Below are 27559 nucleotides of genomic sequence, written 5' to 3' on the forward strand. Positions count from 1 at the left end.
AAGGAAGTCGAGATCTGAACGCAGCTCAGCTCGACCCAGGGCCAACCCAGGCCCTCCCCCCCAAACCTCCTATGCCGCTAACTGGGTTCACAGCTTCTTCCAGAGTTAGCTGCTGTGCTGGGAAATGCACTGACCGCTAGGACCCGGGCTGAGCAGGGGTCCTGCAGGTTTTGCTGAATAGAGCTGGTATGTGAATGAGCTTTACCGCCTCATCTGCTTTGAAAAAGGAGGGTGTCTGACAAAAGGGAGTCACCCTGCCCTGTCACCACCTCCACAGGTTTCAGCCTGTGTCCCTGGCCATTTAGCATGAACCTGGGCCACTGGTACCACCAGTGGGGAGCACTGCCATTGGGGCTTGTCCTGAGTAAAGCTGGCATCCACATTCTCACAGGTGAGTAGCACCTGCTCTACTTAATAAAGTCATTCGTCAGGCTTAACAGGCTGTGGTGGGAGGATCAGAGAAGCAGGGGCTTGGGGGGGGGGTGTCCACACAAATCCTGGCTCTGTCATAACCTCGTGGAAAGCTGGGCACCTCCCTTAACTTCTGTGAGCCCCAGGTTTCTCACTTGCTACACAGGGATACTTATGATGTGTCTTATAGCTCAGGACACTTTTTTAAAGCTTTTTAAAAAATGATGGGGCGCCTGGGTGGCGCAGTCGGTTAAGCGTCCGACTTCAGCCAGGTCACGATCTCGCGGTCCGTGAGTTCGAGCCCCGCGTCAGGCTCTGGGCTAATGGCTCAGAGCCTGGAGCCTGTTTCCGATTCTGTGTCTCCCTCTCTCTCTGCCCCTCCCCCGTTCATGCTCTGTCTCTCTCTGTCCCAAAAATAAATAAACGTTGAAAAAAAAAATTAAAAAAAAATGTTTATTTATTTCTGAGAGAGAGAGGCACACAGTGCGAGTGGGAATGGGGCAGAGAGAGACACACACACACACACACACACACAGAATCCCAAGCAGGCTCCAGGCTCTGAGGTGTCAGCACAGAGCCCGAAGTGGGCCTCGAACCCATGAACCGTGAGATCATGACCTGAGCTGAAGCTGGACACTGAACCGGCTGAGCCATCCAGGTGCCCCTCTCAGGACAGTTTTGATGGTCAAAAATAACAAAGTTGGGGTGCCTGGCTTGCTCAGTCAGTAAAGCATGCAACTCTTGATCTCAGGGTTGTGAGTTCGAGCCCTACTTTGGGTGCAGAGATGATTTTAAAGAAAAAAAATAAAATCTTAAAAAAAAAACCCAGAAAGTAGATTTGAAAGTTAAAAAGCATTTATAAGTAGGAGGCATTATGCTTATTGAGACCGTCATTACTCATTAATAACAACTATTTGTATCATTAATGACAACTCGGGCCTATGATACTCTTACCTATGGCCTTTATTGTGAAATGTTTAATATATGCCTAACACATGAAGTGTCTCACATGATCTCTATGGCAGCCCTTATGAGATGATTCTAGTTTTGATTCCCATTTTACAGAAGGAGAAACTGAGGCTTGGTTTCTAAGCATCACAGTGCCCAAGGGTTTGGTCTGGGACCTCCTCCCTTTAGTAGCTACGCTCATTCCCCAGCAGACTTCACACTGTCTCATGGCTGTAAAAGCCATATTTATGCGGGACTCTCCCCTGCACCCCATATGCAACTCCCTACACAGCACCTCCTCTCAAATGTCCTATGGGCATCTTAACCCCCACATGTCCAAGGTAAGGCTCCTGATCACTACCCAACCTACAGTCTTCCTCATCTCCGTTGATGGCACCTCCGCCCTTGCTGTTGCTTGGGCCCCAAACCCGGAGATCATCCTGACTCCTTGACTCTTCTCTTTTTCTCACCCACTCCAGCAAATCCCATTGGAATTTTCAGAATATATCCAGCATTCAGCTACTTCTCATCACCTCTTCTGTTACCTTCCTGATCCAGGCCACTAGCATCTCTAATAGCCTCCTAAGTGGCCTCCGTGCTTCTACCCAGACCACCCTACAATCTATTCTCAAGACCACAGTAAAAGCGATCCCACTAAAACCTAAGGCAAATCATGTTGCTCCTCTTCCCAAGAGTCTGTATTGACTCCCCACCACACTCAGAGAAAAAGCCAAATGTCATACATGACCTGCCCATCCCCGTGCCTGGATCCTCTCTGGCTTCATACCGTGTTCCTGTACCCTTCACAGCACATGTGCCTCAGGGCTTTTGCACTTGCTGTTACTGTCACCTGGATGGTCCTTCCCAGACACACCCACTGGGCTCACCGCTGCTGTTTCAAGTTCTTTACTTAAATGTCTCTATCTCAACAAGGTCTCCTCCAACACACTCTAGCCCCTTCCCTGCTTTACTTTTCTCTGTAGCACTTATCACTAGCTAACATTTTATTCATTTTTACTTCCTGATTTTGTCTGTCTCCACCTACTAAATATAAGCTTCACAAGGACAGAGTTTTTTTTTTATCTGTTTTGCCTGTGTCATTTGTATCCCCAGTGCCTACTAGTAATTGTCACATAGTAGGTGCTCAGTATGTGCAGAATAAATGAATTTTTAAAATTTTTTTTCAACGTTTATTTATTTTTGGGACAGAGAGAGACAGAGCATGAACGGGGGAGGGGCAGAGAGAGAGGGAGACACAGAATCGGAAACAGGCTCCAGGCTCTGAGCCATCAGCCCAGAGCCTGACGCGGGGCTCAAACTCACGGACCGCGAGATCGTGACCTGGCTGAAGTCGGACGCTTAACCGACTGCGCCACCCAGGCGCCCCCAGAATAAATGAATTTTTAAAAAATGACTTGTCCAGGGTCAAACGGCGGAAGAGCTGGGGTTTTAAATTCTGGGCTGACCCTAATGTGTATTCCCAATCTGGGGAGTAGGCAAGGAGGCAGGGAGAGAGAGGGAGAGAGAGAGAGAGAGAGAGAGAGAGAGAGAGAGAGAGAGAGAACTGTTCTGTTTACCCCTTGCTTTACAAGCAGTCTGGATGGGGGGGGCAGGAGCTGAAAAAGGAGTAGGTAGGCAGCGTCACCTCAGACAAGTATTCATGAATGTTCCCATCACCTCCCCCACCCACACACAATGGGTACACTCATTCGGTCAGCTGCTTTCAAAAAAGCAAATAGACCAATTCCAAAGCAGTCTCTAAAGTGACTTTCCCAAGGTCACCCAGCTGATTAGTGACAGAGCTGTCAACACTCACAAATTCTGGAACAATTTCTGTGAAATCCCTGAAAATTGCTTTTTCAAAGATAACTGGCTTTTGACAAAGTCCCCAAAGAATGAGGTAAGGGCTTCTGTCCAAATGCGTCCATCATCTCCTTTGTTCCTGACCCTAAGGCTGCTGGCAGACACAGGCCTGCTTGTGAAAGTCGTGATAAAAGAATCCATTGCAGTCGAGGAAAATGTCAGGCCGAGGCATGAGAAATACCACATCTGCTCCCTGTCCTACCCGCCCCCCCCCCATCTCCACACCTCAGCCTGCCTCGCTCCTTTGGGCTCTACCCCACTTGGCAAACACCCAGGTTTCAGGACTCAGAGGTCCCTTCCTCTGCAGAGACCTACCTTATCTGCTATCTGTGCCCCCTCGGCGCCCTTTCTCCGCTTTCTGAGGTCTGTGGAAACCTGCAGCTCTTACTGGACTGTTCTATTTTTTGCTGGGCAAATGGGCTGGACCATGCAGGCCTATCTCTGCAGCTGCAAAGCCCAGCCAGGATCTGGCCTGGGGGAAGCGGACTAGGCTCAGCCAGTGCTTGGACAGTGAATACGGACCTACTGGATGAGGACAAGGATTTGTCACACGCTCCCCTTCCTTGAGGACCAGTAACCTCTAGCTGGGATTGGTCCCGTCCTGGGGGACCTGGCTGTCCACAATAAGCAGGATCAAGGTCGCCAGGAAGGGCTGCTAAGTGCACACACCGGCACCTGAAATCCCACTGCAGTGTTCCACTGAGTCACAAAGGAAGCAAGTTGCAGAATGGTACGTACAGTCTGGTCCCGTTTGTGCTTTGCGAAAAAGCAAGTGCACACATCAGTATTTAGCTGTGGATACAGATGTGCTAGAAGACGTCTGAGGAGCTCTTCCAGAAATTGGTCAGTGTGGGCTTTTCTTGGTTGGGGCTCCCCTGAGATGAGGGGAGCAGGTAGTTTTGGGGGGGGGTACGTGATGTCTGAAAATATGAGGGAAAGGGCAGAGTACAACAGGGAAGGGAGGAAGACAAGAAAGGGTATGGTTTTTGTTTTTTAAAGTTTATTTGAGAGAGACAGAGCACAAGCAGGGGAGGGCCACAGAGAGAAGGAGAGAGAATCCCAAGCAGGTTCCACAATGACAGCGCAGAGCTCAATGCGGGGCTCGAACTCATGAACCGTGAGATCATGACCTGAGCCAAAACCAAGAGCCAGACACTTAACCAGCCGAACCACCCAGAAGCCCCAAGAAAGGGTATGCTAATGAGCTCACACAGATGGGGGCACCTGGCCTTATTCTCTCAGGTCCCTCTGAGCAACCCTCAGTCACGCTTCAAAGCTGTCCTGGGGGCTGGAGGCATTTATCCCCTGGCCCCCCTCCTCACAGTAGTTGACGGGTACCCCCCACGGGTACGTCCAGGTGGTAGCTGCACCCAGCTGAGGGGCCGCTGCAGCTCAGCACAGAGCAGAGCGGACGGAAGCCAGCACAATGCCAAAGCGACGGGCCCTGGGAACGCCCACCACAGTGGCTCTGAAACCCAGTGGGCTGGGGGGATGAAGCATGGGCACCCCAAGAATCTGCTAGGAAATGGGGATGGATGGAGAGCACTTTTTATATCCCTGTGTGTGTGTTGATTTGTAAGGGGCATTGAGCACAAAGAAACAGGAAATCTACCTCTGCTCCTGCCTAGAAGTAACCTTGGATAGATAACCTGTTTGGAGCATAGCCTTCTAGCATTAGTTTTTATAGTGTGTACTTTAATTTCGTACTTGTGGACTTACATATGTATCACTTTGTGCCCTCTTTGTGTTTCCCGTGTAACATTGGCGACGTCACCTTTTGAAGCTGGTGCTAACAGCCTCTCTAGTCCAGGGCCGGGTCCATTTCCAAGACAGATTGGAAGGAGTTTTGGGTCCTGGTGGAACTCAGAGAGCAGGGAGACCCCAGGAGGCCAGCTCCCCACCTCACGATGCACAGTGGATTTATCACTCTGACACTGTGGTCCCAAGCTATTAAACACAGTGCTGCCTAAACGGCCAATAGGGCTTTAAATCTCTGCTCCAGGGTCACTTCCATTTTCCTGCTCACTGAGCACAACCAAACTTTTGCGTCCTAAAGAAAAGTCTATTCCTTAAGGTTGTAAACACAGAAGGGTCCCACCATGCCCACTCCTGCCACAGACAAGGCAGCAACTCCTCACCTGCTGCTCCCCGTCCCACTCTGCCTCTCCCCCTGCCCACGGCAGCCTAGGTGGGCAAGGCAGAGAGCAGGGCCCCGACCTTGGTACTCGGCTCTGGGCCCAGGTCCAGCTCTGCTGCTCCCTGGCTGTGCAACCTCAGGCAAGCCATTTCACCTCCTGAGCCTCTGCTTCCTCATCTGGAAAATGGGTACGTCACACTCGCTTCCCAGGACTCTGAGGATCAAACAAGATCATCAGATAAAGCAGCTGTCACAGGTCCTGACATCGTCGGGACCCAGACACCGGGGCTCCACCGGCACACCTTAGGCTTTTCGCCTCCTGCTGGGTCTGTCTCCTGAGTGACCTCCCCCTGTGGCCTGCTCCCGCTCCACTCTCCAATCTTGTCTGCGCAAAGTCCACAGTGTCTGCCATCCCTCCACGTACTGTGAATCCTCCAAAAATGTGGCTTTCTTGGTGCCTCTCCAGCCCCTCCCTTGGATCCCACTGCCTGCAGCTAGGGTCTAAATGCGGCTGAGAGATCCAGGCCTGCCTCAGCCCAGCCCCACCGCCTTCCATGCCTGTCACCCGGCTGCTGCCGGCCACACTGCCGGCCACATGCGGCAAGGACAGCCCTCCTCAGAGGCAGGTCTCAGGAGCTCGTCCTCTGAGCTAGGGTCAAGGTCCCGCATGCAAATCCGACTACAGCGGCTCAGAAGCCCTGGTCCTCGGTTGTGCATCACCTCAGGGGCAGCTGTTCCTGAAACTCTGGGAGTCCTCCACCCCCAGCCCTTCCCCTCTTAATCCCAGGGCCTGCTCCTCTTGACGTTCCCAAGAGGACAGCGCAGGCTCCGGGTCAGTTCACCCAGGAAGTCAAACCTCAGCTTCATGTCTCAGCAGCTGGGTGACCTTGGGCCAGCCCTTAGGCCTCAGCTGCCCCAGGAGGAACCTTAACAGCAGCCTACATCTATAGTGTTTTTAGGTAAAGGAGCTGTTGACAGAGCCTGGGACAAGGTATCATAATTATAATCTTTACCATAGTTCTGACTCGTCAGGTGTCCTACATGTCGCTTTACAGTTATTGTCACTAATCCTCAGGCTGCAAGGGAGGTCACGTTATCCTTATCTCACAAACAAGGAAATGGCGAAGAGGAGCAATTACCCAAAGACGGTGCTTTTTGGAGCTGTAACCTCCTACATGCACACATCACATGCCAGGCTTTAAGCCCTTCCTGTACATTATCATACGGGTGAGCCTTCCAACAGCTCTGCAAGGTAGGTACTATTATTATTATTATCATCCCCATTTCACATAATGAAACCAAGGCACAGAGAAGTTAAGTAACATATGCAAGGTCACACAGTAACCAGTAGCAGAGTCAGGATTGGAACCCAGGCAGTTGGAGGCCAGAGCCTAGGCTCCCATCTGCCATCCTCGGTGTCTCTTCCCTGCTTTGCCCTCTCTTATTTCATGTGAGTCTCCAAACAGCCTCTCAAGGTAGGTAGTATTAGCCCCATTTCACAGCTAAGCAAAGGGGGCTCTGGCACACGGCAGGTATGAAATTAAACCAGGAGACAATCCATTTCCAGCTGTGAAAATAAAATGGCTCAAAACTTCCCTCAAATTCTTTCTGTATTATTGCATTCTCGGAGTTCTCCTCACTGAGGAATGAGGCTGCAGCTATTTAGTGACATTGTATTTCTTTCTTGTCCTCCTAGTCCATGCTCTCACTGCACAGCCCATTCCCTGCAAATCCCGGCTTAGGGAAGGGCAATGGATGCCTTAAGGAGGTGGTAGATCAGAAACGAAATCAGACTGCAGAACACCAAGAAACCCTTTGCCTTAATTCAGCTCAGCTTTGGGGCTTTGGAGACTGACTGGCCATGCGCTTGGCTCTATTTGCAGGAAGTGCACCAAAACACCATGGGAATCCCTGGGGAGAGGACCTTCTGGCTGTGAACAAACACGGGAATGCGTGCTAATTGGCTCCATGCCCACAATGAAGGGAGGCATTATTAACTGAGCCGCCTTCTTTCCCACAAAGGCAAGGTAGGGCCTCAGGATCCTTCGCAGAAGAACAGTATTACAGGCAGCACCTACTGACCAGAGCTACCTTTCTCATCTTCCTTGCAGCCGAGAGTGGTATGTGATAACATATTGACCATTGAGCTATAAGCAGAAGCATGATATGGTATTTCTGAGACATCTTTTTAAAGGAAAGAGTGTGCCCTCCTTCACCTCTTCTTTGGTCCTACTGCCCGAAGTGTGCGTGCAAAAGCTGGAGCTCTGGCAGCCATTCTATACCATATGGTACCTTTGGGAATAGAAGTCACAAGCTGATGAGGTAGAGTAGCAGGCAAAAGGAACCTGGGGCACTGATCACCTCACGGAGGCTCACAATATCCTTGGACTGCCTGCTTCCTGATTTACCTTAAACGAGAGAGAAATGAATCTCTCTTCTTGTGTAAGCCTATATTAGCGGCAATTTTTGGCCACACACAGCCAGACCTATTTCATCCCAATACACCGCTAGCCCCGCTTTATTCCCCAGGTAGACTTCCATCTGCTCTCCAGTTTGTAGGTCCTGAATCTATCAAGCTGCTTCACACCCCATGCCTGCCCCTGCCACATGCTGTTCCTCTGTCTGAAACACACCCACCTTCATTTGGCAAACACCAACTCATCCTTCAAAACTCAGCTTCAGTGCTCCTCCCTGGGAAACTGTCCTAGATTCCTAGGTTATAGTACACCCACCTCTAAGTTCTCACAGTGCTCTGGGTCTCCTGCTCCACTGTAGCTCCTAACACCTTGTCCTGTAATACTCTATATCCATAGCTGTCTCTGGGTACACCGGGTGGTAAGGGCAACGTCCAAGCTTCCCAGTGGGCCCAGGCAAAGGAAGCACAGTAAATGCAGAATGAATGAACAATATATGAGTGAGTGCCTGGGGCCGTCAGACATTCTATGCCATAGAAGTTACAGTAACTGCTGTAGTCAGGGAAGGCTTCCTGGAGGAGGGGTCGAAAATTGCACAGAGCACACCAGCTCTGGGGCTACTGAGCCAGGCTACTCCCTGGCCTGGTGTGGCAAAGCAGGCAGCACAAACCTTCCAGAGATCTTTATATGGCTTTAATGGAATGTCTCCAAGGCAGTCCCTAAGTGTCTCTGAGAGGTCACGGCCCCCAGCTAGAGCCTGGATCACGGATTGGGATTGATTGACAGGGCAGCTGCGTAAAGGAGCTCTAAGGCCCTGGGTCAGGCACGGGAGGGGTCAAGCATTGTTGGAAGCTGGGTTACTCCGTGCTGGCAATGTAGGGCCATCTGGTTTGGGTCAGAGGTCTCCAGGGACAGGTTTGATTTATAGGCCACTGCAGTCGCCCAGGCGGCATGGAGAGGAGGGCAAAGAGGGGCCAGGGCAGGGGTGTCGGGGAGGAGGATGGAAGGGCCAGGCAGAGGCTCCCTGGAAGGCTGAGCAAGCACTGTGCTTCTGCTCTGGGCCTTGGAGTGCCTCAGGTTGCATTTAATAGAGCAACATTACAAAAGAAAGATTGAAAAGAACTCAGAAGTCTTTATTGCGTGCCCACTATCCACCTGGGAGTATATCACATGCTGTTACTGTTGGGAGAAGAAACAGCCACCTGAGCTCCATCCAGTGATGCCAGGCCTTGGGCACTGTGCTAGGCTTTTCATGCTGGCAGGCTCATTGGCCTCTCTGTCACCCTCCAGCAGAGCCATTATTAGCCACATTTTACAGATGATGGGAACAAAGCAAAAGTGCAGAGTCCCGCGGTTTGGAAGGGCAGAGCTAGGATTCAAGCTCGGGCTTTCTGCCCAATTCAGAGCCTTTCCCCTCTGCCCTGAAGGGCCTCCATAGGTTCTGGAGTTAGTGGAGGGAGAGGTGACAGGGGCCAGAGTCCAGCAAGGAGGAGCCACAGAGAACGACGTCCGAAGATGTGTCACCAGGAAGGTGGTCATGCCTTCATCTTTTCTGGGTTACAAACCCTGCAGGCCCCTACTATCCACCCAGATGTGCTCCAATGGTACAGAATGTTGTTACTCCAGCCTGAGATCACTAAAGAGGACTTTAAAAATGAAGTTGGCATCTCTCTGACCTGTGAGAAAGGATACCTTTAGGCAGACGGAGAGGTGGGGCTGGCCTCCAGTCAGGGGGCACAGCATAAGCAAAAGTGTGGGGGTGAAATTTGCCTGGTCTCAGGACTGGGGGCCATACTCTTGTTTTTTTAATGTTTATTTATTTTGGGGCCATACTTGTGATGGAAGTTCTGATACGCGGGCTCTGCGGAGGGAGGCCACACACAGGGCACATCGCCTTGGGGTGGCCTAGAGAAAGGGGCACAATGAGGGCCCCTGCTCCCCAGGCCTCCCTCCTGACAAGAGGCTGAGAAAATGGGGCCCGAGTGGGGCCGATGCCTGTCCTATGTCTTGTGGCGGACATTTCCTGAATAAGAGGGGCACCATCCAGGGTTCTATTTGGGGTAGGGGGTGGGTGGGTAGCAAGGGGACAACAGAAAAACCACAGAGCACAGTTCCCATGGACTGGGGCACTCCATCCCTCTAACTCCTTGGATACGTATGGTGTCCCCACTGTCTAGTGAGGACACCTGAGGCTCAGGGGGTGAGGGGGTCCTGTGGCTGGCCTAGGTCACACAGCTCCGCAAAACCTGGCCTTAAACACACATCTAGAGAAGTTCAGATCGTTGAGTTGAGGCTAAGCAAGGAAAACAAGGATGCTACAGGGCATATCAGATGGTTTAAAAACTCTGCTACAGCTCATCGTGATCAGAGGAAAGATGCCAGGAGCAAGAAAGGAGGCCTTCAGGACCTCCTGAAAGGGAGCCTTTGAACTTGGAGTCAGACAGATAAGGTTCCAATTCCAGTTCTGGCCCTGCGACCTTTTAGCTTCTAGCAGCCTCAGTTTCCTCATCCATGAAATGGGGATATTAATATGACCCACACGGGGCCAAAAGGATGGGATGCATATATGTGTAAAACACTTGTTTGGGGCTGGGAGATGTTTATCAAATGGTTCTTTGACTTATCTTCGTTGCCACTTTTTTTGGGAAGCGTACCAGTTCTGTGGCAGGAAAGGTGGCTCTGGTGGGATTCGAGCTCCCCTCTCTGTGCTCTGCACGCCCATGGTTCAGACTTCATGAAGAGCCAGAGCCAGACCTGAGCAATGAACCTACCCAGGGCTGGTGTGTAGCAGGCAATCCATCATTGACAAGCCGGCCAGAAATGTCACCTCCCAGCTAGGAATGCAGACAAAAAGCTGATTTCTGCGTGGGGCGGGGGCCTACATGATGAAACCAGACACCAGGCTGCTTCCTGCCAACAGCATGTGCGAGGTACTGGCAAAGCCCAGCTCTGGCCTTTGACCTCTGCCCTTGATTTGTTTACACACAGTGGGGCTGGGGTCGGAGCCTGAGATGGGCCATGGGTTCAGAAAATGACAACCAGACCTAGCCAGATGTGCCTATGTGTCAGGGACAAGGAGAGTGTTCAACAACTCTCAGAGCATGGCTAGGTGTTGGTGAAAGGCCACCGGGTCAGGAGCAAAGAGGACAAGCCAGCATGGCCCCCCACATGGTGGCCACCGGCCCTGTTCCATTCAACTGAGCAAAGGCAAAGTGCCTGAGTATTCGGGGCTAAGGAGACACCGGAAGAACGGGCTGGTCCCCTTCTCCAAAGAGCCTACCATCCAGTTGGAAAGACAGGACAGACACCTCAGGTCCTTAAAATCACAGCTGAAGCCCGTCTGTGACTACAAGTCAACACAAATCGTCAACAGTGCTCTGTGAAGCACTCTCTAACATGATTTGGCCGTACCATTGACAGTGGGCTTTCAAGAGCCTGATTTTATTTCATCTCCATCAAAACCTTCATTTCTTCTTCCTCCCCTTTCACTCAAAAGGAAGCGGAGGCTCCATGGGCTCAGAAACTTGCCCAAGGACACAGACCTGGGGGTGGGTGATGGCTGCTCTCGGATCTTGAACCCAGGTGTCCAGACCTGTTTCTTCCTTGCGGCAGCCGCCCCTCCCCAGGGGCTCCTGGCCCCTGCTGTCCCCAGGCCCTCCTCTTTGGCATTCCTTGCATACCTCTGTCACTGGCCCCCTCCTGGCTCTCCTCACCCAGGACCTTTGACATTCTCTAAGGTTTCCTTCCTGGTTGTGCCCAACACTCCCTGGACGGGCATCTGTGCTGAATCTTCTTCCTACACCCGCCTTGCTCAAGCCAGGCCCAGGGGAAAGCTGACTCTCCTCTTGGCACTGACCCCAGAATAGTTCCAGAATGGGAACAGAGGCCTGCACCCCTCTATTATGTTCCCCAGTCCTCCCCAGGGGCTTGAAAGCAGCGCTGACCACGAGAACTTTGTGTGACGATGGAAACGCTCTGCATGTACCCATCCAATATGGTAGCCACCACCGACATGTTGCTATGGAGCACTTGAATGCGGCTGGTGCATCTGAAGCACTGAATGTTTAACTTAACTTTCATTAATTGAAACTCAAATCCAAGCAGGTGCATGAGGCTAGCGGCTGCTGTACTGAACAGCACAGCAGTGTAAAATATTTGTCAACATGTGCAGATAGTGTCTCAACACTAGATAGCAAAACAGAACAATGGAGATGCTTTGAGGTCATCTTGTCCAATCCCCTCCTTCCAGTGGTAGAGAAATAAAGGCACAGAAAGGTGAGGTAACTTGCCCGACGTCACACAGAGCTAATGGCCAAGGTGGAATGGGTTGAACCAGCTTTTTTGGCTCCAAATCTAGCATTTTTTTCCAGGACTTAACTCCTCCTTCTCTTTTCCACCCAACACCAGACTCTAGGTAAATCAAGTTACTTCAGCCTGAAAATGTTTTTTCAACTCACATATCTCAACAATCCATTTTGCCACAACGCCTTGAATAACTGAGGGATGCTGATGGTGTCGTTCAAAATGGAAACAAAGTCCTCCACCTGCCATGTCCCTCCTGGGTGGCTCACCCGGCCTGGAGGTGACAAGCGCCTAAGCCAAAAGACATCTGTCCCATCCCTGGAGCTCCATCATGCCAGGGGACAGAAGGGAAGGCAGAGCCTACCTGCCCAGAACCCACCCAGGTGTCCCCCTTCCCAGGGTGCAGCCAAGGACACGGAGGAACAGAAGCACAGTCAACAGTGGCTGGCCCAGACCTTGGCCACAGTGGTGGCTCCAAGCCCTGGGTCACCCACCCACCACCCAGATAGGGAAGACGACTGTGAACCACAAATCACCAGCCACAGCACCCTCAATAGCCTGGAGGAACAAAAGAACCGTGTGGGGCGAGACTTACCCAGGTCCCCATGGGCTTCCCTGCTCTGGAGAGGCCCCTTCTCTGGGGCCTTCATCTGGACTGCCAGATGGCTCTTAGTAGACCCACGGAGCCCTGTCATGCTCACATACACACCCCCCTAGGATCCGCCTCTTGAGCAGTGACAATGTGGAAAAATGAAAGATGGAGTTCAAATCAGCTTTCCCACTCACCGTGCAACCTGGGCAAGGCTCTCAAATTTTCTGGGCCTCAATCAACTCCTCTGTAAAAATGGAAATGGCAATACCCGCCTCAAACAAAGCTACCTTCACCAAACGTCCAACAGCGCGTGTCATTTGGTAGAACCAGGAGACATGTCCCAGTGGAAAAGGAACTTTAAATATTGCTTCTTTAAAATAAGGTTGTTTATGACTTTTTAAAAAACAGTGAATCATCTGAGTCTGTAGGATGGAAGGAAATGCCACAGGCTGCAGGCCCCCAAGTCCTGCCTCTGCCAACCCCTATGTCTCCCAGCCCTTGATCTCCCCTGCACCACACCCGGCCTTGCTGGCTGCCCTGTTGGCCACAGACTTGCCGCCTGGTGCCCACCAACTCACTCTTCCCCAGATCTTCCCAGGGCTGCCTCCACCTTACCATAGATACCTCCAGGGCCCATCCCCAGCAGCAGCATATGGAGACACCCCTTCCCATCATGGTCCCCCGTTTTGCTCATTTAACCACAATTTTCCATGTCTGGATTTATCACAGCATTTATTTGTTTTTTTCTGTTTCTGTCTTTTCTCCTAAATTGCCATCAGAGTACCCCCAGTGCCTGGCACACAGGAGATGTTTTAAAAAATAGTCACTGACTGATAAGCTGAGTGATAAAAAGCCTCTCTTATTGTGACCATGGCTCTCCAGCAGACTGTGGCTCCACAGAGAGTGGAAAGCCCGCCCCGCCTCCCCTGCTCACCACTGCAGCCCGGCTCCCCGCCCAGGTCAGCACAGGTCAGGCCCTTCACAAACACTGAGTGAAAGGATAAATCACCTCCTTACACCGCGGGACGGACTGGCCCCCGCAGGACGGCATGCGGTTGAGCGAAGAGCAACGGCTTATTTACACCAAGATCAAATTACTGGCTGTGGGCAGAGTGCGACTAATTTTAATTTACTATTCCCGGCTAATTGGAAACTTCTTAGGATTCCGTTCCCCGAAGTTTCAACAGGAAGCTTGTAAAGGCTTTTGTGCAGATGCTGTAGGAGGAATGTGCTCTTCCCTGGGCCTTGTCCTCCTCCGCCCAAACCTGCAATGGTTTTTCACCCTGCCACGTGGACCCTCGGTTATCTAGTCATTCGTTCAACAGAGGTCACTGAGAACCCACCATGTGCCAGATGCTGAGGACACGAGGGCAAAGGGGGCGACCTAGTCTCTGTCGACGGGGAGAAAAGCAGTGGCTCCGGACGTCGCGAGACCGCACCTCGGCCATCCCACAGGTGCAGAAGTGGCACACACAGGTATGTTCCACCTCCTGGAGCCCTGGCTGAGGGACTGATTTGGGGCAGAACTTCCACACGGTGGACCGATCGACCCCAACACCCCTTGGGACACCCCAGGAGGCAACAAGGGGAATAAAGCAGCCTCTCCAAACTCAGGCACCCAACACTGACACTCAACCCGTTGAGGCAGCAGTGAGGTACATGAGCACACTCCCGTTCCTGGACCACTCAGTCCTCACACACCCTCACACTCACCCCTTTCCTGAGGCAACTCCAAAGGAGCTGGACTAAACGTCCCACCCTCACTCGGCACCCGGCCTCCACGTGAGTGGCCCTTGGCCATATCTCCGGCCCCTCCCCACAGAGGCGGCCACACTTAGGGAGATAAACTGGCTCCCACATGCCCCTCCTAGCAAGGCCCAGACTCAGGCAGAGATCTGTCATCCACCTCACTAAATACCAGAAGCAAACCCACTCTCACCCTGGGACTCTCTCATGAAATGCATTTTGAGGGAGAAACATCAACAAATAGGGCAAGATCTGGAACACGGCCGTAGCTCCAAATGGATCACCTCAAGCGCTTCTACTTAAATGGCTCCAAAGCCAAGACAGCGATGTCTTTGCTGGCAGCTCCCACCCCTCGCTGCTCCCCAGGGGGGTCGCCAGCCTGGGAGGTGGGCAAGATGCGAGGCACCAGGTGCCTCATCAGGTGTGGCCCCAGAGGGTTGTGGCAGGGCCGCCCGTGCCCCCCGGGGCTCCCAGCAGGTAGGTCACGAAGCGGGGCTCACAGCTCTGTGTAGAGAAGCGGCCGCCACTAAGGATGAAGAACTGGGGAGAACCAGCCCGGCAGTATTTTTTCCAAGCTCACGCTGTCTCGGCTTAATTTCATCCCAAGCAAATAAATCATTAAGGAGGCATCGAGTCTTGGAAGATGCGATGAAGAACGGCCCTTAAACGGGACAGGCTTAGCTTGAATTATGGAAGGCCTCAGACAAGCAGCCTTATTAGTGTCTGGGCTGGGCTGTAACTCATGCTAACTGCCCCCTTGCCTTAACCAAGGGACACGACTGGGAGGGTCAGCTGGCTCCCCGACCGCGGCAAACAAATGCTGCTGCCAGCCTGGCAGGCTGTTTGCTCTCCCCAGTCGTTTCAACACCGTCCTGCAAATCTGCTTACTCCGTTCATCGCTACCACCGCACCACCCACTCCGCGTCAGCACCGCTCCCACGGGCACAGGTGGGAATGAACACAGTCCGGATGTCCTGTATTTAGGGGGCTTAAATGCCGTGGCAGTGGGTCTGCCGATGCCAGCTTCAGTAAACTCTTCTGCTAAGGCTCGAGACCACCAGCAAAGCTGAAGGAAGGCTCGCCGTGACCCTGTGCGGCCTGGAGGTTAGAGGTGGGGGTGCTGGGGTTGGCGGCCTGGATTCCCGTGCAAACGGCTGCCTCCAAGCTTGTGCTGTGGGCAGGCTCTCCGTCTCCCTTGGCCTCAGGCTCCTCTTGTGGGAAGCGGGGCAACAGTACCTTCTCATCTGTGGGGATTTGATGAGCGAATGTGCACAGGGCACTTTCTAACATTTGTATGGGGCTGGGGGGGGTCTAAATAAGACGATGTGATGCATGAGCAGCGCCAAGCAGTATGTGGACTTTTGTAGGTGCTCAATAACTGTTTAACAAAGAGCCGTTTCTATTTGCAGTAATCTTTTCCCAAACAAAGTTGCCCTGATGGAAAATTCAAGGATTTACTTGTGTATACCTTGCTGACAGCTGTGTGAATTGGGGTTCCAGGACAGGTAAACTGGGTCACACGGTGGTTGGGGAGGATGAGAACAAGAGGAAAATGGGGCTGGATGGGAAATGAAGGAAGTATGCTGAGGCATAGGTGGACATCGGAAGGCTGGGGAGTGTCGGGGGGCAGGGCACAGGAACTACCCTCACGTCAGCCAGGCAGGAGGGGCAGTGGGCAGAGCCTGGCTCGGTAACACTGGGCTTTGATGAGGGGAGGGGGGCGGGCCTGAGGAACAGGCCAATTCCAACAAAGAGGTCAGCACAGACCAAGGCGCAGAGGAATAAGCAGGTTGGCTTGGCTGCATGATCAGAGTGAGGACGGTGGAAGTAAGGGACAAGCCATTCATGTGGAAGTCTTATCTTGTGCCCTGCCCTCAACATGCAGCTGCATGAGCATCACCTAGAGGCTTGTCAGACATGCAGAATCCCGGGCACGGCCCACACCTCTTAAGTCAGAACCTCATTTAACAAGATCTCCAGCTGACCTGAATGCACGTTAAGGTTTGAGAAGCACTGCTGACCACAAGTCTATGGGGTGAGTGCCATCATCAGACCCACTTTACAGATGAGAATACTGAGAAACTGAGAAGTTAGGAAACTTATGCCCAGCTCACCATAAATGAAGGGACCGGTGGGTCTCTGGTCTCTGGGCTGAACTCCCTGCTCTATGGTCTGAGAGGGGTAGGGACAGGGTCTCTGACATGTAGGAGGCACTGGGAAGCCATGGAGGGTTTCAACTTTGCTCAAACTGCAAAGGCTGCTTCTAGGAAGGCATCATTCTCCTCTTAAACTCCTATGTCCTCTGTCATCTATGTCAGAGTTTTTCAAGATGAGCTCACAAATTGCATTGGATTCTCACTCTCTTGTTTCCAGCGAGGTGCATTTTCAAGGGGGATTGGCAGTCTGGGTTTTAGGCTAATTAGTTGGTGACCTTGGGCACGTCCTCCCAGCTCTCTGGTCCATTCAGCTCCCACCTGTAAAGTGGGGGTCTGGCACTGGCTGCTGGATGGCATCTGTTCCAGTTATAACGCCTGGGGCCTGCCTTCACCCTCCTGCCAGCTCCCGAAGAGTGGAGACCGGCCACCTACTCCCCCTTCCCTTTCCTCCAAAGGTCCAGCAGGGGCTGGCCCACAGCCGGGCCTACTGACCATCTGTTCTCAGGCAGATGCTGCCCCTCAGGCCCACCCCCACCTCAGCAGCTCACCCCCACTGAATATGCATGTGGGGCACAGCTGGCAAGGGGGTCACTTACTTGGACATCCTTGCTGAACACTCGTTCACCAACCAAGTTGCCACCGGGAACTACAAAATGCTTAAACCAGACACTTAGCGGGAAACCTTTGAAACTGCTCACAAGGAAGGCTAAACACTCCCAGCTCATTTGCGACAAACTCACAGTGGTCTTTGAACCTCAGGTGGCATTTCCACCAAGTATCTTAAAGATAAAAGAGTCAAAAACCTCCCCAAACCAACATACTCCCTTATGTGAAATCCCTCATATTGCACAATGTGGACCGAAATATTTTTTTTAATGTTTATTTTTGAGAGAAAGAGAGAAAGAAAGATCGAGATTGAGTAGGGGAGGGGCAGAGAGAGGAAGACACAGAATCTGAAGCAGGCTCCAGGCTCTGAGCTGTCAGCACAGAGCCCAACACAGGTCTTGAACTCACAAACCATGAGATCACGACCTGAGCCGAAGTCAGACGCTTAACCGACTGAGCCACCCAGGCGCCCCGTGGACCAAAATTCAATAACAATGAGTATTTCCACATTTAATAACTCTAACAGTAATTTTACCAATCTATGGGAGCTGCAATTGTCATAATCCGCAATTGTGAAACCTACTTTTTCCAGTATCTACTATGTGTCAGGCACTGGCCCACTTACTTTGTATATATCATCCACATGACAACTTGTGGCATGGTATGTTTCTATTACTATTATAGATAAGGAAACTGAGGCTCTGAAGTGAAGTGACTTGCTCAGGGTCACAGCTAATGAGCAGCCCAGTCAGGAGTGAGCCCTAGCTTGTCCCACGAGGCCACACTGACGCCCTCTGAAAGGAAGATGGCAGGCACGCATTGTTTGCAGTGCCCCGTGTGTAACTGCAACCCGGCCCGTGGTGACACTCTCCTGACTGAGCCTGGGCTCCAGAGCCCCCTTCCTGCAGGCAGGACTTTCCTAGAGTGAACCTACCCACCGCTGTTCAAACGTGAGAAACCCCCACTCACAGCAGGCCACGGTGTCTGAGCAAAAGCTTTTTTTCAGCTCAAAGTCTGTTCCTTTTTGTGGAAAACAAAGGGCAGGGGCCACTTTCTGAAGGTCAAGATTCTGAACTGAGTTGCCCAGCCCATCGTGCAGCCTTCGCCTGGCCTGAGTGTGGGGACAGATGTGCTGTGCTCCACACACAATGAGAGGCGGGAATGGGTCACTCTAGGGTCAGGCTTCAAGAGGGCGGCCTCTCGTAGCCAGCCTCCCTCTGTTCCAGCTAACTGTGACTCAGGTCCCGCTGCAGCAGAGAAAAGAAAAGCTGTGCCGGGTGGTAGGAGGCCAGTATATTCACGTGTACTTACTGAGCACCTACTATGTCCTCAGTTCCAAGGGGTGCAACAGCGGGTGGCCGAGAAAGCTGAGATGCAGTCCCTTCCTCCCAGAACCGCCACCTTCAGCAGCGGCAGTGGCAACAACAGAAGAGCAAGCCACGCTCATTGTGGACCCGCTCTGTGCAGGTAAGGGACCCGGTGACTTACCGCACTGACATTCACCCTACGAAAGGACCAGATTATGCGACTCAAATGATCTGAGTCCAGCACTGTCCGAAGCCTCCGTAACAGCAAATTAATGTCATTCTACTATATCTTAAACAAGAAGCCAAATCGTTCACAAGATTCATCAAGTGTCCAGGATGAGTTCAGCACTGGACACGGTCCAATCGGTCATGCAGGGTAAGCGCAGTAATACCCACAGCCCCCTGCAGCACACACACCTAGGAGCCACATGCTGGACCAAGCTTTGTTTCTGCATCATTTCTCATGCGGCAATGATGCAAAGGTACATACGATTATTCCCACTGCACAGATGGGAAAACAATGGCTCGAGGATGTTAATTGGCCAGGAGGCAGAAATGAAACTTAAATCGGAATCAAATGATCATTCTCAAAGATTGGAAACTGCCTTAATGTCAAAAACCTGGGGTCTGAATTATTAAATTATGAGACAGCCATACCAAGAAACTCCATACAGCTGTTAATAAAGAATGAGGCAGCTCTACATTAATCATATTAAATCATCGTCAAGATCTATTAAGGGGGAAGTGAGATGCAGAACAATGTTTACAGCATGATCACACTCATGTAAAAATTCTGTCATAAAATTCTGGAAGGAAACTCGAGAAACTGTTAAGGGAGGTTGCTGGGGAGCTGATGGGTGTAGGGGAGAGGGGTATTCCATTGTCATGTTTATATTTCAGTTTGCCTTTCAAAAGTAAATGCAGGGGCACCTGGGTTGCTCAGTCAGTTAAGCATCAGGCTCAGGTCATGATCTCATGGTCCATGAGTTTGAGCCCCTCATCGGGCTCTGTGCTGACAGCTCAGAGCCTGGAGCCTCCTTTCAATTCTGTGCCTCCCTCTCCCTCTCTCTCTCTCTCTGCCCCTCCCCTGCTCACCACTCTGTCTGTCTGTCTCTCTCAAAAGTGAATAAACATTAAAAAGACAAACATAAGTAAATACATACATATTTTTAAGTCTCTGTGGCTTCCCCACGCATGCCTCCTGGGTCACCGTCCCTCGTCCTAAGGAACTTATTTCATATCTACTTAGGGAAAGAAGGCACACATGTGGAAAAGTAAATGGAGCAGATGAGGGACACTAGGTGCTGAATGAGTACACAGGGGACAGCCTGGGCTGAGGGCTGGGGGTGAGCTGGGGTCAGGGCACAATGATATGACAGAGGGCGAAGGGGAGACCAGGTCTGGCCCTGCGTCAGGAGCAAAGAGGAGCTGAGTCTCAAAGTCAGGGAGACTGGGAGGACCATGTCACCTGGGAGAGACACATGGGAGTTGAGCAGGAAGGTGGTGAGTTCAGTGCAGACTGGAGGATGGCTCTGGCAAGGGGATGGTGTCCTTGTACTCATCTCGGTATAAAACTCTCTCTGGCCTTCATCAATACCAGAAGCCTTGGCTGGCTGCCAGCCTCTTCTGCTGAGCCGCCGCGCCAATAAATACTTGTTGGCAGGTCAATTAAACCATCTAGGAACAACGTCTGGAAATACAGTTTCCCCGGCCCGATGCAGGTGGCCAAGCCCTCTCTGCCAATTAGACCTCAGATCCTATGTTTCCCGTTCTCCCCCACAACCCCCACCCCAGAAAATGAGCCCTGGGCACCGACACCTGCTCTGTGGAATCAGGCCCTACTTGGTGGGCAAAATGGAGTCAGGGATGGTCTAGACAGCAGGAGGCAGGGCACAGGAGTGCTTGGGCCCGGGTTTAAGCACAGCTCTACTGCTGCCTGTCTGTGTGGCCTTGAGCACATTCACTAATTTACCTTTCCAAGAGTCCATTTGCCCATCTACAGAATGGAGATAATAACAGCACAATGCCTCCATGTTTATTGTAGGCACAAAAAAGAGAGGCAGGGGAGAGGGAGAGGGAGAGAAGAATGCCTGGCCCAGAGCACGAAACATGAATGGCATAAACAAACAAACACCTTGTAATCGTTATATGACTCTCGAATCAAAGCCGTGTGGCACTCCAAGCCTGCGCGTCTCTGTCTGGGGCTCCTCTCCACTTCCGGTGTCACTTATACTCCACTCACCACCCAAGATCTCCAAGACAGGAGACAAAGCCGTTCTGTCAACCTACTTTCCTGGCCTCCAACATGTGGAAGGAGGAGCCAGGGAGCAGAGGAGCAACTCCGGGAACCATCCTGGAGCAGATTCCAAAGGCCTGGCCCACCTCACAGCAGTTGGGCCAAACCTCACAGCAGTTGGGACATTTTCAGTGACATTCTCCTGTTAGCGACCAAAGCATGCCTGATTCACAGCCACTGCTGGGGCTGTCTTTATGCAGCTAACTTTTTAGAACACCCCGTGGAGCTCTGTGCTGAGCCAAGAGCTTTGAGGGCTAGAGATGAAGGCAGGAGTGAGGAGAGCTACCAGCATAGCATTTCAGAGTCTCACCTAGACCCACCGCTGAAGGAAAAGTCCAGTTGGCTGCGTGGCCACCCAGCCTGGTGGAGCAGCCTTTCCTGTTCCTTCCCTTTTGCCCCCTCTGCAAACGTCTCCACAAGGGGCCCGCTGGGCCACTATGCCTCCCGTTTGAATCCCAGTTCCCCCAGTTTCCAGTTTGGTGACCTTGAGCAACATACTCAAGCTCTCTGTGCTTCAATTTCCTCACTTTAAATGAGATAATACAGGCATTGGCTGAATGAGTGGTTACAAGGATTAAATGAGTTAAAATTTGTAAAGTGTTTAGAATAGAGCCCAGCACCACCTAAGAGGGAGTTTAGTTTATTGCTGGTGTGCTATTACTGCTGTTATTATTTGGGCCCTGGATCTGGTCATCTGGAGACTTGCCCACTTGCCCGGCCTTGGTTCTGTGCTTCATTTGGATGGCAGAGCCCCCGGGGGTCCTGCAGCTCTTTGCAGCAAACTCTGCGAGGTAGAGCCACTTCACTCCATGCCACGGCCGAAGAACACATTTGCAACAGGAAAACGTGCTTCTAGGAGCTCCTGCCCCCAGCGAACACACGCTTCCGAGTTAAATGAGGTTAGACCTTTTTAGGTCTTGCTTTCAGAGTCATAAAAATTCAAAAATTGAGAAAAGGATATCCGTCAACTTCCTTCCGTCACATTAGAGGAGAAGCTTCTATTGAGGCCACTTTTGTTGTAACCCATAGGTCAACCCCAGGACCTGGCTCCGCTCACCTAGCTAATGAAAGCAGAAGCACCACTTGCCGTGTAACTGCTCTGTGTCGGCGAGCTTTACTACGTCCATTTTACAAAGGAGAACAGTGAGGTTCAGAGCGGTAATCCTTGCGCCCGGCCTTCTGGTGAATGCTAGGGCCACACTAACATAGTCTGTGAGGAGCCCAGGGCACAGCTCTCTCCCCGATGATCTTCCGGGGAAGCAACCCCAGAGAGCAGCCCCGCCTTTCTGCTCCAGAACGTGTCTCTGACTGTGTTCCCCTACATCCCTGTTGGGTCTGAGAATGGGGACTTGACATCATGTCCGCAACCAATGTTGGCACAGAATTCTCACGTACACAACCCCACATTGGGTCATCTTCCCTGCCCAGGGACTCCCTGAGGCCAAACGCCTTCCGGTGCCCAGGATGCCCTTGGTGGACATCAGCCCAGGTCCCAGCTACGGGCATCACACAGTCCCTTCCCAACCAGCCCCTATCAGAGTCCACTGCAGCATGTCCTATGGCCCACTCCGTAGTCAGGGCTTGCTCTAGGCTGACCATGGCCTTTCAAAGCACAGAAAAGTTGAGTTCCCCCCCCTTTCTAAAAAAATTTTGAAGTTGACTTATTTACTTTGAGAGAGAGACAGAGAGAGTGAGCAGGAGAGGGACAGAGAGAGAGGAAGAGAGAAAGAATTCCAAGCAGGAGTGTGGAGCCTAATGTGGGGCTTGAACTCATGAACTGTGAAATCATGACCTGAGCTGAAACCAAGAGTCGAACGCTTAAGCGACTGAGCCAGCCAGGTGCCTCTGCTGAGCTCCTCCTTTTTGCAATCATACCCTGCCCATGATAGAGAACATTACTTCTAGCTGGAGAACAGGCCAGTGTCATAGCAGACAAGCCAATCCTGACATGGAACAACAGATGCTACAGGCCAGCATCACATGACATCCTGGCCTTTGCTTGCCTCCTCGAGGAGCATTCCAGCTTCAGCCAACCTCAAAAATCACCGCCAGTGGGGAGAAGCATGGAACAGTCCACGTTTCAGCCTCACCGAGCTTCTCCAGCCACCTGAAGGATCCAAGCACTCAAAATGCCCCCATTACAACTATCTGTTCCCACCTAGCTCCCCACCAACATTGCCCCAAGGAGGATACCAGGGCTTGACTCCTCCTGATCCTAACACGCATGGGGGAGCCACGGTCTATGACCTTGTTAGCATCTCAGCTTTGTGCCTGAAAACCAAGCAACAGATAATAGCTGGGCATCAATACCAGTGAATCAATACCCAAGAGGAAGCCCACCTTGGGGGCCCAATTGCTGGCTCAGGTAGCTCCTGCTGGGTATCAATGTCAGCCTTTAATCCCAGCTACAAGATCTCACAGCAGCTGTGAAAGAGACCTGATCCTGTCCCATTTTACTGACAAGCAAAATGAGCTGTAAGGCATTAGAATGACTGAAGACGCAAAACCACTGAGCACTGGGGATGCAGTTGGAACTAAGGCATGTCAGACTCCAGAGCCTTGTGCACCAAGTCCACCCTTCTAGTCCCAGGATAAATTCTGGCAAGTAAATTTCCCAATTCTGCTTGAAAAGGGTGTTTGCTGTTGCCATTGGTTTTCTTGGTACTGGGTTTGCCCGCGCCCCATGTCTGTGAGGGTTCCAGACATTCTCCACAGGGCACTGGGATGATTAAACTAGCCCTTCTCAGCACACACTCAGCTGCTCTGAGATCTAACCAGATAAATCAGAGAAAACAGAACAACACTTTGCAATCAATGGCAATCTCATTTCAACAACCGTGAAAAGGAAATCTGAGCAAGAATGTCACCTATTACACCAGAGAGCTGAGCACACCAGCCACTTTCTGCTGGCCTGGCACCCTTGAAAACAGTCAACCTAACCTATACTCAAGTAAATATAAATTTTACTTGAGTAAAATCTTGTTCTTGACTTCTTTTCTTGGGTGTTACTCTCAGCGCCTCAACTGAAGGTGGGGGGAGCGTGGAAAAAGAATAAGTTTCAGGGGCTGACAGATGACCTAGGTAGACCCTGGCTCTCTATAGCTCTGCTCCCTGAAATGGGGGCAATTATATCTCTCATTTGAAATGAATAAACTGGAATTCAGGCTTTAAGCACCTGCCTCTGTGAGCTGTGTCAGGGGTGTGGCAGGAAGTCTATTTGGATGAGGAGTGCATAAGCCCACAAGGCTCCACTCAGCTGGTGGCCATAGATGCCTCTGTCCAGAGGCCACCCTGCCTCCGAATGACTCCCTCCTAAAAACATAACCATTTTTGTTGCCGTGATTTTGAAGCTGCCTGACAGCATGATGGTGCGTGTTAAAGGACAGGAAGGCTTAGAGCTGCCAGGGATCAACCCCAGCAGCCTGGGGGCTTGCCTACAGCCTGCGAGGGTGTTTTGTTTGACGAAGTGGTGTTTTCAGCAGCTGCCAACTCCTGAAAATTGGGATCTTTCACACAGATCTAGATTTCTGGGTCCTCTTGGAGAAATTAAGAGATTCTACAACTTTTGGCTCTCATTCCCAGGAGGCAATAATCAGCTAGAGATGATTATTCTTCACCAGGAAGAGCTGGGAATTGAGCGTCCAGTCCCTGCCTTCAGCTGGTGGTCAATACAGGAGAGTCGTTATTATCATCACTTACTACACTTATTATACATATTAACTCAGAGTGTATGGCATTCGTGTGCAGGGACTCTATCTTCCACCGTCCCTCTCCTCCTGCTGTGAGCTGAGGCCTGGCACAGAGGAGACCTCATTTTGCATAACACAGATTCATGATTCATGATTCGCATCAACACAGGAAGCCCCTTATTAGGCGCCAGTCACCGTTCTCAGCGCGTCACATACATTATTATGGTATGTGATCGTCACAACAACCCGCCCAAGGTTACTGTCCTTGTGCCACTTTTGCAGGTGGGAAAACTGAGGCACAGCCCAAGATCACCAAGCCAGTAAAGGCGAGTCGACGTCCTCTACACGGCAGGGTTATACCCAGCGACCACGGAAGGTGGGGCCTCGCCTGCTTCCTGCCGCCCTCCCCAACTGGTCCCACGACAGGCCGCCTCTGAAACCGCCAGGCACCCCCACTCTGTACTTACGGTCAAGGCCGTTGATGTAGCGCATGGTGACTTCGCAGTGGCCCCACACCGCACTCACCACCGGGTACAGCTTCTTGCCCTTGAGGCCGCGGAAGGCCACGCCCAGATACTGGCCGTCCACCACGAAGCTGAGCGTGCCCTCGTCCATGTCCAGCACCACGAGCAGCGAGTCCGGCAGCGCGAAGGCCTCCTCGGGCCCCAGGAAGGCGGGGTAGGCCACTCCCGGCCTGTTCTTGCCGTCGTGGTAGAGGCGGCTGCGGCCCAGGTCCCAGCCCCACGACTCCGCGTCACTGCCCACCAGTGCCGTGTAGCCCACGGAGTGCAGGGGGGCTCGAGCCGTGGCCACCCCCACTACGGCGTGGGTGCCACGCTGCCGCGCCGGCCAGTTGATCTGCCAGGCGTGCAGGCCCCGGGCGTGGCCCACCTTGCCGCGGATGCCGTCGGTGCTCTGGGCCACCGGGTGCCGGTGGAAGGTGAGCCGGTCGTCATCCTTGACGAAGACATTGAGCGAGCGGTCCTCGGGGTTCCACGCGTGCCGCAGCTGCACCGCCGGCCCCGCCGCCGGCATGTCCAACAGCTGGTCCAGCCGCGCTGGCCGCCCCGGCTCCGCTCCCTGTAGCTCCCGCTTGGCCGGCCGCAGCGCCGGCTCTCGCACCTCCACCGACTTGAGGCTCCCCGAGAGCTTCTGGCCCATGGCTCGCTGCCGGGAGGGGGCCGCTGCAGGCCACCGCTACCTCGTGGGAGCTTCCGCTCCCCACAGCCAGGGATGGGCCGCCGGGCTGGGTACCAGGCTTCTGGACCGTACACCTCCACAGCCTCTACCGGGCTGGGGCAGGGGCCCAAGCTCCTGGAAGGAAGCAAAGCGCACGGGTTACAACAGCAGCACCGACAGCCAGTGATGCCCAGGGGCTGCGTGAATAATAACGTGAACATGGACACAGGACAGCCATCTGAGGGTGGGGTGGGGGGTCTCCATGGGAAGGGGAGCGGGAGGCAGGGGGAATGAGGGAGCTGGGGCCCAGGCTCTGGAGCCAGAAAAAACTGCATCGAAATGCCTGTCTCCAACTCGAAGCTGCGTGGCCTGCAGTTTCCTCATCTGTAAAATGGGGATAAATAGCACCCTCTGGGTGGCGTGGTAATCTGGAGAGACAGTAATACAAAGGGCCAAGCCTGAGACTCTGGGGGCAGGTTTTCCTCTCTGGGGGCAGGTTTGCCTCTGGGAATCCCACAAGCACCCCTTCCCTTCGGATAAGCATGCTTTTTCTTTGGGCGCGTAAACACCATTAACAACACTGACCCCGGACAACCTCCTCCGAGGCAAGATCCTGGTTTTCAGGGAGGAGGACTTGGCCACCATCTCTAGGAGGCCAGCCAGAGCCCAGAGTGCTTGGGCTGCTTGGACAAGCCCTGGGTGTGGGGAAAGATGGAGAGGTGAGCCCGGCAGCTAGTCCAGGGCAGAGGTACGTGCCCTCGCTTCTCTGGCCTAAGAGCTGCTGGGCTCAGAATGACTTGCCCTGAGACAGACCAAGAGGCAGGCATTTTTCATGCCCTGCTCTGCCTGGCCACAGCCTCCCACCCAAACAGTGGCCCACTCCCAGCCACAGTCCAAACGGAGAAGGAAAGAAACTTGCTGCTACACAGCACGGCAAGTATACTATGGATTCCTTTCTAACTCTCCTATTTTATTCTCAACTCTCATTTTCTTTTCCTTCTATTTGCAGACCCCAACTTCAGCACATGCCAACCCTATCCAGAGAGCTCTGGCTAATGTTTAATCTGGGGGAAACCAGAGCACGTAAAAATTTGCAACACTAGACAGCCCGAAGATAGCAGAATACAGTTACTTCTTTTCATATCCCAAATCGCCTAAAATAAAGGAGAAAGAGAAAGAGAAATGCAAATTTTATCTTCAGCAAAACCAGAACACATTTGTAACCCGAACCACAACTTATAAGGAAAGACTGCCAAAAACAGTCAAGGACTGCCAAAAGCAGCGAAGATCAAACGGGGGTGAGAAAACACCTACAGAAAACACCTGTGGCTGCAGATCTCGGCTAAAGCTGGCAGAGCCAACCAGTAGCTGGCACTCTCTGATGGAAAAAAACCAATGGTTCCTAAACAGAACAGTGGGAGCAGGGTATGTGGTCTGGCAGTGGGAGCTGCCTCGGACAGCCTGAGGACAGAGGAGGGCAGGGGTAGCAAGAAAACCACAGGCCTGCCATCGTCACAGGAAGCAGTGTGTTGTTGAGGCAGAGTGGGAGATTGGGGGAAGCCCATAGCTACAGAACTGTGCTGCTGGGTAGAAGCGAGGCCAAAAGAAATCACGGCCTCAGTCCTAGGAACAAAATTACCATGAACCGGGAGCAATCCTGCGCTCCTAAAATACTTCCTGGCACCTCCCCTCTGCATAAATCCCCTGCAAAACGTTCATCTAGAGGAATTAGCACACGACATAGTCAAAGATGCTTACAGGAGAAATAAAGGAGAGAGAGAACAACAACAACAACAAATGGCAAATCAAGAAAATTCACCGGAAAAAAGCTGTCACAAAGCATATAAAAATTGTGACTAAATTTGTAAAGTAATTTTGTGATCACTTATTTCAGAAGGGAGACAACTAGCACA

General features: G+C 52.2%; 1 protein-coding gene and 1 long non-coding RNA gene across 2 annotated transcripts in view; one reads left to right on the plus strand and one right to left on the minus strand.

Moving 5' to 3' along the window:
* The window catches only part of SPSB4 (splA/ryanodine receptor domain and SOCS box containing 4), an 81962-nt gene that overhangs the window by 40271 nt on the left and 14132 nt on the right, over nt 1-27559 (minus strand). The window contains exon 2 of the mRNA XM_006936390.5: nt 24935-25781. Within this exon, the coding sequence (XP_006936452.2) occupies nt 24935-25628 (694 nt within the window). The 5' untranslated portion in view covers nt 25629-25781. The remainder of the gene's footprint in view (nt 1-24934; nt 25782-27559) is intronic.
* Nucleotides 16040-27515, plus strand: LOC111562296. Its single transcript, XR_002745429.2, has 4 exons — nt 16040-16448; nt 18509-18642; nt 24750-25407; nt 26656-27515. It is a non-coding gene; the product is annotated as an uncharacterized LOC111562296 (long non-coding RNA).

This window comes from Felis catus, chromosome C2, assembly GCF_018350175.1.
Source record: "Felis catus isolate Fca126 chromosome C2, F.catus_Fca126_mat1.0, whole genome shotgun sequence".
NCBI classification, from domain to species: Eukaryota; Metazoa; Chordata; class Mammalia; order Carnivora; family Felidae; genus Felis; species Felis catus.